The sequence below is a fragment of the Athene noctua genome, chromosome Z (assembly GCF_965140245.1).
Source record: "Athene noctua chromosome Z, bAthNoc1.hap1.1, whole genome shotgun sequence".
In the NCBI taxonomy this organism is placed as follows: domain Eukaryota; kingdom Metazoa; phylum Chordata; class Aves; order Strigiformes; family Strigidae; genus Athene; species Athene noctua.
In genome coordinates, this window is record NC_134077.1 from 39082096 (window position 1) to 39094464 (window position 12369).

The 12369-nt window shown below is 41.8% G+C and overlaps 1 protein-coding gene across 2 annotated transcripts; it reads right to left on the reverse strand.

The window, feature by feature from the left end:
- Positions 1-790: 790 nt before the first annotated feature.
- Positions 791-10692, reverse strand: MACIR (macrophage immunometabolism regulator). 2 transcript variants are annotated; one of them, XM_074932005.1, is made up of 2 exons: positions 10536-10692; positions 791-1450 (listed from the first exon to the last, which is right to left on the reverse strand). In XM_074932005.1, exon 2 carries the CDS (start codon positions 1427-1429, stop codon positions 800-802), a length of 630 nt encoding a protein of 209 aa, XP_074788106.1. In that variant the 5' UTR covers positions 1430-1450; positions 10536-10692; the 3' UTR covers positions 791-799. The 2 variants fall into 2 exon arrangements, with proteins under 2 accessions (XP_074788106.1, XP_074788107.1); XM_074932006.1 differs by lacking the exon at positions 10536-10692 and adding an exon at positions 10422-10467.
- Between the last annotated feature and the right edge of the window lie 1677 nt (positions 10693-12369).

A 12369-nucleotide genomic window follows, 5' to 3' on the forward strand; every position in this document is an offset into this window, starting at 1 on the left:
TGTTCCAATGTACTTACTGGAATCTGCAGTGAATCCTTGTTTGTATGTCAAGACAATGTAAAAAATAAATCCCACTAACAAAAAAAATTCACTCCCCAAAGGATTTGTTTTTATAACACAAATACTCATCTTGAACAGATTTTATAGAACAGAGGAGGCAAAGCAATTAATTCCATGCCAAAACTAAAAAATAATTTGATTCAAGTAGCAAAGGTTTGTTTTATGAGTGACTCACCCTCATCACCACTGCAAGCATAGTTTGAAAATGTTTGAACTGTTTAAATAGCAAGTGATCCACATTAGCCACGATCACTTTCCTCCCCATGATGTAGAAAAAAGGTAATACATACATTTTACTGTAGAATACAGGAACAAAAAATGAAACCAGAGAAACCTCCCAAACTTGGGTGCTTATTCAAGAGCAGTTTCTAACATCAAGCCAAAATTATCAACAACAGAGTAGACATTACCAATTTTTCAGTTACTGTAAGTATTAGATCTGACTGTACAAAAAAAAGTTATCAAAAAAATCAAATGCTTTTGATTTTTGTTAAAAGGTATCCAAATAAATATTCACCAGTTGCAGTCAAATTTGCATCAGAAGCTGCTTGCTCAGGAAAGATTTCTCCCTCCAAGTACTTGTAACATATTGTATTGCCAAGATTCTATTCAAATAAATTGCTTTCTGATAACATTTAGCTGATACAACCACCTACAATGTAGACAGTCATGTACACATTACAATAGTGGATTTTTGCAGCAACAGAGAATTAATCAGAAACTGGTTCAAAATAATAGCTCATGTGTTATTTCTTGCAAACATACGGTCCCCTCTAAGGGTAAGGTGCTGGAGCTGGTATTGTAGCACTTCTGTGTCAGCAGGTTCCTTAATGCTCATTTTGTCTAAATTGAGGTAGTCCAGTGATTTTGAATGAGCCCTTTTGCCTTTTAAAAGGCAAAGAGGCAGGGGACCATGAAGTGCCTTGTAAGGTTCATATGGTAAAGCCTTAGTGCATTTATCCCCTGAGCTGGGCATCCGTCTCCTCCTCCTTCCATTTACTGCTGGGATCTCATATGGCTGATAGTACCTACTTCTAGTTTTGTACAAACGGGAGGAACGTGCAAGTCCTGAATCAAGCTGCTTGGAGCACAAGTTCGACCCAGATTCTCCTTTATTCTCTTCAATTTCAATTTCTGTACACTTGTGGGCTAATTTTAGCAGCTCCTCTCCAGTCGTGAAGCCAACCAGGTAGTTAGAATCCATGTGGAGGATCTGATATCCTGCAACCATCCGTCGCATCGGCGAGCAGGGAGTACTGGAACAGCGGGGCTTCTCTGCTTCCATCCTGCCCACAGGACTCACCTCTGCAAGAGGCACAGGGAGAGTGGATAGGGTAGTTCTAGACTCTCCGTTTATGTCAACTTCCATTTTAAACACAATGTTATCCTCCTAAAAATAAAACAGAGCTTGATCAGAAATAGAGCCTTTATGCAACATGAAGAGTTGAGAGAGGATAGCAGAAATGAGATTTTATATCACCCAGAACACATGATCATTACTTCTCTAGTCAGCCTTGTCGCATGCTCTGCAGGGTGTTGCATAACAAAATTATCACCAACATCTGCCTTTTAAAATTAACTTAGATGGTTTTTTAGTAAAAGATACCATAAATAGACTCCTGATATTCTTAAACATTAAAACCATTATTGCATAGTACTGTACACAAAAAAGAAGTATTTTTCCAGTCCATTTTTTCGGGTTTTTTTTTAGTCCATTTGATTCCTTATAACCCCTTGCCTCTGAGGCCATCTACATCCATTGGCATATCCACAACAACTTCTCCCATATTCAGCTATGAAATTTTTTTATTGACAATCTCTGTAAACAAAGCTTTTTTAAAAAATACTGAAGCAAACCAAACACCAAAATTTCTTGCTGAAAAAACATGCACATAAAGAATGTTGCCCATTATATTTAACTGACTTTGAAATATATTTATGGGGTCAATTAAAACATTCAGAATAGCAGAAGCAGTTGTTGTTTCCTACTTTAGCACCGCACCATATCTAGCAGTGAGACAATAAATATGGTGAGGTTTCAGCCACTGAGTTAAAGATATTCATAACAACTCCTTAAGTAGGAATTACAGTTCCTGCACCATCAGGAACCATGGTTACTCAAGGCATAGCACACAAAAATTTTGCATTAAAACTTCTGGCTACCCTGTGGTTTTAGCCAAGAAACCTAAATATTTACATTCCTGTTAATTTAATTCACAATTTTTACACTGCAGTTCAGAAATCTTTCCAGCAATCTTCTAGAAAGACTCAACCCATTCTGTTAAAAAGGTAAAATGATGCTAGAAAAAGTATAAATAAAATAGTCAGACAGCAAGGTTAGAAACGAATCATATTGCCTAGTCACATACAAACAGCAACAACAACAACAAAAAACCCCAAACTCAACAATCACTTGCCACAGCAATACATGCCCTAAGGAAATGGAGGGAGGAAGAGATGTCCTCATGCACTTTTTGAGTTTAAAAAGCCTTGAGAACTTGAAAGTAATGTGAAAGCTCTTCTCAGAACACAGCTTTTAAAAATTAATTTACTTCTGTTTGAAACATGGGTGTGTGTCCTGGTAACAAAAAGTAATTAACTTTGAAGAATAACCACAAACAGGAGGGAAGGAGACAGGATTCATTGCCAAACAAATACCCCTCACGAGTCAAAAACAGTATAAAGAAAAATCAGAGCAGAAAAGCCTTCAAGTCAGCAAGCTCCAGGCTAGTAGTTCAGTCTGAAACTGCAGAACTTCTTGTCTGTGCTCCAGTGTGAAGAATAGTCCACCCCTAAAACCAATAAATCCAACAGACACTTGAAAGCAACAGTAATGTCAGAAGCTAGTGCCATAAATGTCAGAAGCTCAAGGGAACAAGGGAACAGCACTGTTAGCTGGTGAGATGAATAACAGGCCAGCTCCACAGGCAGAGGTCCAAAACTCAGTATGTATGTATGTGCTCAGCTGTTCTTTCCCAAGACTTTTAATATGAGTTACTCAAACTGCCTTATGTCTTCAACATGCTTTGCCCCCTTATCTGGTGAAAAAAGATAAACATTACTTAGAAAACTTCTTTGAGAGAAAAGAATTTGAGATTCACCATTCCTGTGAATGTAGGTATCATTATGTACAAATATTTATTCAAAACTTTCAGACTGCATTTTTAGGCCATTTCCATGGTTATAAGGCATTAGATGACTGCTATTGTATTCTTTGCTATATAGTGATGTAAGCTTATCAGTAATTCTCAGAATCAATAATAGGCTGTTTGGAAATTAATTTCTATTTTGTAATGTGATTTTCATTGTATATGTTTCAGGAATAGTACCTTCTCGACTGGCATACTGTTATTTATTTTTGAAAAGCTCACGTTATGAACTTTCATGCTGTATAATTAAATTATAATATAAACTGCGTTTTTGACAAATTTTGGAGGTTTGAAGTTCCGATGTCAAAACAGCAATTTCAACAGATCTACGAGTTCAAACTTGGACGTAATGCAGCGCAAGCTGCTTGAAACATCAATGAGGTATATGGCCAGGGAAGTGTTAACGAACGGACAGCGCGACTTTGGTTCCAAAAATTTTGACGTGGCGATTTTGACCTTGAAGATCAAGAAGGTCACGGATGTCCTTCTGCTATTGAATGATGAATTGAAGGCTCCGGTGGAAGCAGATACACGCACAACTGTTTGAGAACTTGCAGAAGAACTCGGGGTAAGCATATCAACTGTTTCTGAACATCTGAAGAAGATTGGAAAGTTGAAGAAGCTCAACAAACGGGTACCGCAAGAATTGAATGAGAATCACAGAAATCACGGTTTTGAAGTGTTGTCAGCGCTTCTTTTTCACAACCAGAACAACCCGTTTCTTGACCGTATTGTGACGTGCAATGAGAAATGGATGCTCTACGATAACCGGCGACTATCGGTTCAGTGGTTGGACTGCGATGAAGCTCCGCAGGACTTCCCAAAGCCGAATCTGCACCAAAAGAAGGTCATGCTGACTGTCTGGTGGTCTGCTGCTGGTTTAATCCATCACAGCTTCCTGAATCCGGGTGAAATGATCATGGCGTAAAAGTACGCCCAGAAAATCAATGAAATGCACCAGAAACTTCAACGGCTGCACCCAGCACTGGTCAACAGAAAGGGTCCAATCCTTCTGCACAATAACGCATGGCCACACGTTGCACTTGCGACGCTGCAACGGTTGAGCGAGCTGGGCTACGAAACTCTGCCTCATCCACTGTACTCATCACACCTCTCGCCCAGCGACTATCACTTTTTCAAGCATCTCGACAGCTTCCTGTGCGGGAGACACTTCAGAAACAAAGGGGAGGCTGAAACTACCTTCGATGACTTGATTGCCTCCAGAAGTCCAGAATTTTACGCAACCAGAATAAACATGCTTGTTTCTCATTGGCGAAAATGTGTTGATTCTAATGGGTTTTATTTTGATTAATAAATTTTATTCTGAGCTGAGATATGCCACTGCAAACATACAGGTTGAAAACGGCAATTAATTTATAATACTGAAAAAAACAGTACTTCAATTTTAAAATATTATTTCTTCAGATCACAACTGCTTCTTGCTTCTTAAAAAAGAATGACACAGAGTGATAGCAATTCAAGACAATTTATAATTAAAGATTTAATACAAAATCAAAACAAGGCAAAAAGGAAGAACATGGCATATCCTTTGCTGCTGCTTCACATATTTTAAGTAGTATGGAAAATAACTGAAAATCCACAAGGATTCACTCAACCAACACACACCAGAAGTGCTTTCAGAATACAATTCACTTCATTAAGATTTTATTGATTCTCTTTACTATTTAAAGCAGGCTCTGCATATAAATTAATCTGACCCAATCCATTAAATATTGAGAAAATTGTCTAAAACACAGAGAAGAGAAATAGTGAATAGAAAATCTAGGTTAACTACTATAAATCACTGTATTTTCTCAAACAATACATTAATGTGCTTGGGATAGCTCAAGGGTAAGAACATCAAAACTTCCATATTTTGCAAATATAAAGGTTTTCAAATTATAGAATCTTTCACAAAGGTGTCAGATACCACTCAGATTAGCACGGAACAAATGAAAAATATACATGTATGACACACTAATGTGTCATACTATCAGACCATGCTAATATATGCACTGTAAATCATTTGTTGTTGGAATGATCTCTCACCATGTACTCTCACTGCACCCAATGACATCTTTTGCTTGTTTATTTTTCCCTGGTTATTTGTTATTTTTTCTGTTACACGTATTACTTATTGTCTTTCTAAGGAAAGAAATGTGACTTAAAAAAATATCAACTTTAAATACTCAATATTTAAAATACTTCGATTTAAAATATTTTAAAAAGAAAGCTGAGGAGGGTTTTCCCTTGACACTCTTATGCTTTGTAGAAAGTGCAATATTTTGAAAGCACCACAATAAGTTGCTCTCAGCAAAAGAACTGCTTCTCTGTAAATTGGTATTTCCATTGTTACTTATCTTGTCAAGTAGAATAAGATGCCTTTTTTAAGGATAAGCATTAAATTTCTGTCCATCCAACCACTGATTTTATTTTTTATTTTTAACAGATTTTTTTTTCCTAGATGACAAGCCTGCAGGTAGTACCATTTGCTAAGTAAGAACCATAAAGATCTATCTCATGAATAAAATGGTCACAACTGCAGTAAGCAGAAGGCAGAATGGAAATATGGCAATAGACTCAGTGATACCAACTCTTAAGTGTTAAACATACTGGATAGAGAGATCAACCAAGTTCTGACACTTCCCCTTCTCTGTGCTGCTATTACTTAATATTTACAATGAACTTAAAAGATATGTTTGTCTATCAAATATCAGGAGTAAGTAAAGTCACCCAGCACATGCGAAGCACATGTGAAGCCAGCACACATTTTTAATTCTTTCATTTGTCTCTGTGAAGGGGAAGAATGAAGTCTACATCTTTCCCCTTGCAATCTGAAAAGAAATACGTGGTCTTCGAAATCCCATCACATTTCTCTGTCACTGAAATAACCTAATGGAATTTTTGTAATTGTAGAGCAAAGTTTTCTGGAAATAATTATTTCCAATCTGCAAATAAACCAAGTTAAATACTTAGTTAAAAGGGAAAAAAACAAGCTAAAATTCCACTATGAAAGAGTATCCAAAGGTGCCACATTTTTTTTCTAGAGCTAGGGCAGCCAGGTCATAGACTTTGAGATGTATGCAGCTTGCAGATTCTTCTAGTGCAAGCTGGTGATTCTGCTGCATGTACTGCCAGAGACAGTTTTTAGCCATGCTCTTCACATTCAGCTGAAGGAACTTAGATTAATGTTGCTTCACCAGGCTCCTGAAGGTCCCCTCTAATAGTCGTGTTATGTTTTACAGACTGATACCGTGTTTGCAGAGACAGGAAAAGGCGGGCGTGTGGGGGGAGAATCACAGAGAACACGCTCATGAAAGGTCCCAATAAACTACACATGTTCTTCACCAACTCTTGCTGTTCTTTAGGAGAAATTCCAAAGTTACTATAAGCTAAAGAAAAACAGAATGGGGTAATATTAAACTGTTGCACTGCATGAGACAAAATTCAGATGGAATACGAAAAAAAATTAGCATGGATTTTTTCTCAAAATTACATGCAAGAAAATTAAATTATGCATAAAGCATACGTTATGATCTTTCAAACCTTAAGAAAACAAATTAATAGATATTACTAAATTAATAAGGCCAGTGACATAACTTCAGGATGTGACGCAAAACACCAGTCCACCAGTAAAAATTATAACTGCAGAATAGTTGGGGGGGGGTGTGTGTGTGTGTGTGTGTTCTTGTCAACAGGTGAAATATTAAGCCTTTCAGCAATCCAGTATACTGGACAATAAATACCATATATTTTATAAAGAATACGGAATTATTAAACACATTGCAAAAGAAAATTAAATTGGTTTCTAATAATATGTTCCTACTGCAAGAAGCAAGAACTGTTTAACCAGTTAATCTTGTTATTAATGCAGCTTTAAACAGAAAACAATTATGATCCACGAAACTGCCTTTTAAAAATGAAGAGGATCACAAACTAATTACTGAGTAACTACAACTGGCAATTCCAGTGACTAGCTCAGACCAGATCAGCATGACAGAGCATACAATTTACACATAAAAGAGACAGATGGAATTTCAAAAGTTGGTCCAGACTAATGAATTTTGCATGAGCAGACTTAGCAAGCAGGAAAAGTAAAAGAAAATGGTGGGAAAGAAGGCCATTTAACTTCTAACTTTTCTTTGCTAAGCAACATTAGATAGAAGTGTTTAACAGAGGGTAACCTTTGTAAAACATTTAGAGTCTTTGAAATAAACACTGCAAATTCCTTGCTGGATGGAATCACAGATTAACACTTCCCTCCTCCACTCCATCAGTAAAGTGATGGTCCTGGCCAGCATAAATGTAGCTGTTTACTAACGTTACTCATCAGAAGATGAAAAAGTGAGACACACATGAAGAAGCTGATGAATATTGTAAAACAATTTTTATTCCTTGGTTCATTGGTAAGTTAAAGGAATATTTTCTTCATAAGTAAATTTTGGATTTCTGTATTTTTGATTTTCATCTTACCATCATCAAAAGATCTAAGTTTAATTTTCAAAGTTCTCTCCAGTTTCAGGTTACCCCACTTGGAAAAAAAACAACAAAAAAACATACCACAATCTGACCTGTCAACAAAAATTAAATTCCCTTTTGAAAATAATACAGATAGAAAAAAAAAAAGCGCAGATATTTAAAGTATTACAGATTTCACAGAATAAATACTGATTTTTGTCTTTAAAAAACAAAACACTAATGGGAATAAAGGTCTCCATTGCTTTTGTGTCCAACAAGAAATGCATGTTCGGTAGTATCATATATTGTCACATCTGAAAATACAGCTCTGCAGATATTATCTTGAAACTATCAACCTAAACAACAACAATATTATATTCAGCCTTTGCCTAGGAACAGCTATTCAAAGAAATATAGTAGTTAAAAATACAACCTACCCAAAGATCTCAGGAAAAATATGTTTAATTAATGTAATTGAGTTTATTTGGTTTTGGTTTTGTTTTTTAACTGAAGCACTTTAAATAACTAGTTCTCTGCCTTGATGTGATCTGCTGCAGATATTTAGGTTGGACAGATGTCTCATTCACTTAATACTATCCACATTGCTAAAGGTCACTTCCTCAAGCTTTCTAGTTACATTTATAATGGCTTTAAAGTTTTGTTCTCTGCCTCCTCAAATGCTCCTTTACGTACTTAAATGCTACCTAAAACCAAGTGTTTAAGTGTAACGTAAGTATGAAATAAAAATTAATAAAAAGCTCAGCAGCACATGCAGGTACTTGTATTAACTTGTATTAAACTTACAAGTAGCGCACACAGAAAATTTTGTCCTGGAATACTCAGTTCACCTGACTTTACTGCATTTGCATATGATGGCCAAGCTAGCAGTGTAAGTACAAAGTTGGTACTGTTATGCAAGAACTTAATTTCAGTGATCACACTGCCATTGCCTCACTTCCCTCTGCTTCAAAGTCACCGTAAGAACCACCCTCCTCCATCTTCATTATACTAACAAGCACTCTCCCCCAAGGGGAAAAAAAAAAAAAAAAAAAAAGAAGGCAAGCACACCACATAAGACAGAATATGGTTCAAAATACACCAATAGCAGCAGGGTGGTGGGAGGAGAAGGGAGATGATTGGAAAAAAGTAGGAAAAAGAATCAGTGCTACACAACTTCTACTCCCCATGACAAAACAAAGCATCAGTTCTGCATTCCTCACTATACCCTTCCTGGAAATACTCCAAGGTCTCTTAATGTATTCAGAATGAGCCATGTCAAAAGCTGGCCAACTACTGGTAGAAGCAGCAAGTCCTCCCCATCACAGATCCTCTCCATCACTCCCACTGAGCTCTGTGTAACTGCAGGCTTCTGCCATTAATTCATTTCGACATACATCAGTGCAAGTGTGTATGTATGTACAGTGGCTCAGTCACTATATGTACAGTACTGCCTCACTCTACAGAGCACACAAACAAGCAATGATATGCTCATAGAAAACATAATTTGCCATTTTCTTTATAGTAGTTACATACACACACGTCAGCTAAAACCCTTATGTAAAATACCATATAAATAACTTAAGAAATCAAGACCTGAGACTGTTTTCCTACAGATCTGTAGACCACTCAAAACAGCACCTCAACTCTTCAGCAGTTCCCCAATGCAGAGACAGAACTGGCAAAACACGCCTGTCAATAAAGCTTAAGAAGCTTCATACTCTGTAACAAAGTAGAAACACTTTAACGCACAGTGGAGTGCACAAATGCGCTGTCAATGAGTATCATGGTACAATTATTGTTTAAACAGAGCTTTGAATCTCTCTTTACCCTTCACTAATCAATCTCTATTACAGAGAAATACAAAGTTACCCACATAAAGCTGGGCACTAGTGCACTATGTTACTATCAGACTGAATATTAAGTTCATATTCAGGTTTAGCACTGGCCGAAGAGTATTAAAAATGGTATGGCGACTGCCGGTGGTTGCCAAGTTGTACCTGGAGGGAGCTAAACTTGGTTATGAAAAGATACAGGCACTAAGAGGTGAACTCTTGGCTTTTTCACCGTTTACACAGTTACCAGCGGCTGGCACAGAAAGCGCACTTAAGCAACCTCACTGCGGGCTTCAGGCCCTACATGACGATTCCGCACGCGGGCAGCGGGACCAACACCCTCGTTTCCTCCTAGATGTGCCCGGACAGCTCCATGAACACTCTGCGGTAGTTCTTCCTGCTTGCTTACCTCCACCGCATTCATCAGCTACTACTGAGTAAAGCGAAGCAGCCGTGGGCTGGGAGCGCAGGATGCGCGGACCTGCGGAGAGCGCGGGGCCCGCCGCTCGGCTCACGGAAGAGGCAGGCGGTGGATACGCGCCAGAACGTCCGTGCTGCGCGGATAAAGCCCGTCTTACGCGCCCGCGACCCCAGGGACTACGCGGCTCCCAAGCCGGGAGCGGCCCCACCGCGGCGCCCAGCACCGCTGGGAGGGGGCAGAGGAGCCGCAGCTGCCGCCCGCGGGAGGGCTGGGCCGCGCCCCGCCGAGCGGCTCCCCGTGACTCCCGCCCCGGTCCGGGGGGGGCCGCAGGCGGCATCACTGCGGATCCCAGGCGAGTGCCGCTGCGGCCCTCGCCCGCTTCCCCTCCGACAATGCCGGTCGCCCCACACCGCCTCTCGACCCCACCGCACGGCACCTCTCCCGCCGAGGCGCCAGGGTCGGCCCCACTTCCCCCGCCCCACGGCCCCTTCCGGGGCCCACCTGTCGACCCCGGCTCTGGTATCCGCTCCGCGAGGCGCGGACAGGGCCCGAGGCCGCGGAGGCCCAGGCACCGCCCCGACGGCTACGCGGAGCGGCGCCATCCCCGCCTCCTACCTGCGGCCCAGGGCGGCGGGACCCGGCGCGGAAGGAGCAGCGAGGTACCCAGCGCGGCGCGCTCCGCACGGCAGGGCTAAGGGCGGGGCGCAGGGGTGGCGGGCGGGCCGCCAGCTAGTGGCGGCGGTGGGCGGTGCCGGGCGGCGCCGCGCGCTCCGGTCTGAGCCAGCCGCGGGATGGCGCGGCCCAAAGGCGGACGGTGGCTCCGCGCACCCCGCAGTGGGATGGACACAACCGGGGTCTGGTTGGCGCCGTGCCCCCCCCCGGTCTCGCCTCCTTCTCTCCCGTGCTCCCTTCTCTCTGTATAACCGCCCCTCGCGTGCTTGTGTCAGTGAGGAGAAGGCCGAGGCTACGCTAGAGGCTGCAACGGGACAGGCTGCGCTGGGCCCCGAGGTGAGCAGCACCTCGGAGGGCCGCCCTGGGCTGGCCCACGGCACCCGGAGTGGGGCAGGGGCTTGCTGGCTCCATGCAGCTCTGCGGCTTCCTGTGGTTGAGGCCAGGGCTGCGCTGGAGGAGGCAGGGGACATCATCAGCTGGGCCGTGAGTTCAAGTGTCAGGATCCTCCTGCAGAGGCGACTCTGGAGTGATGGGCGCTAAGTCTTCTTGCACAAGCCTTGCCCTCAACCCCTTCCACCTGTTCTGATACTCTCTAACAATAAACTTCAGTCTCACATATCTTTTTGCTTTGTACAAAACTACAAGAAAGGATCAAGTAATCATCTCTTGGTGACTTTCTCTTCACTAAAATACCGCCAATCTCTGTCTATAGCCTCTGTGGTATTTTCACATCTATGATGTCTGAACACTGAATAGATAGAAACGTTTGGTAATGGCTTTGCCAACAGCCAGTCTGATTATTTCCCTATTTTAATTTGCTACGCAAGGATTCAGCAAAGATGCTATTACTGCACTGAACCTTGCAAACAATTGCCTAACTTCCCTCCTGTAAGTAAAAATAAAAGGGAAGGGAAATAAAGTATGACATCATAGAGCTTTCCCTCTGCCCCCCTTCTCAGTAATAGTTTGTTGGAAACTGAACCACACAGCTGTATTTCTAATACCCCTGGGGCAGAACTGAGACAGATTTTGTTCCTAAAACTGGATCTTTAAAGGCACATGCTTAAATACATAGTGTCCTGGTTTAAGGCCAGAAGGCAACTGAATACCACTCCTTCCCACTCAGGGATGGGAAGGAGAAATAAAAGCTCAAGAGTCAAGATAAGGACAGGGAGGGATAACTCACTAATCACAGCCATGAACAAAAGACAGACTCGATTATGGAACAAAAAAGAACATAAATTTTATTTGAACATTGCCACCACCAACACTAATTTACTAATCAGAGTAGGACAGTGAGAAATACAACCGCATCTTAAAAACACCTTCCTACCGCCCCTCCCTTCTTCTGAGGCTTAACTTCACATCTGATTCCTCTCCTCCTCACCCCAGCAGCACAGGCAGCAGGGGATGGGGGTTGTGGTCAGTTCATCACCTGTTGTTTCTGACGCTCCTTCCTCCTCTGGGGGAGGACTCCTCACACTCCATTGTGGGGTCCCTGTCATGGGACTCAGTCCTCCATGAACTCTTTCAATGTGAGTCCTTCCCACATGGCTGCAGTTCTTCACAAACTGCTCCCAGCAATGGACTACTCCAGCGCAGGCTTCCCCCAGAGTCATGGCTTTCTTCTGGTGCAGTCACCTGCTCTGGTGTGGGTCCTCCACAGGCTACAAGTGGGCATCTGCTCCACTGTGAACCTCCATGGGCTGCCAGGGAACAGCCTGCTGTCTCACCACAGACTGCAGGGGAATCTGCTCTGGTGCATCACCCCACTCTC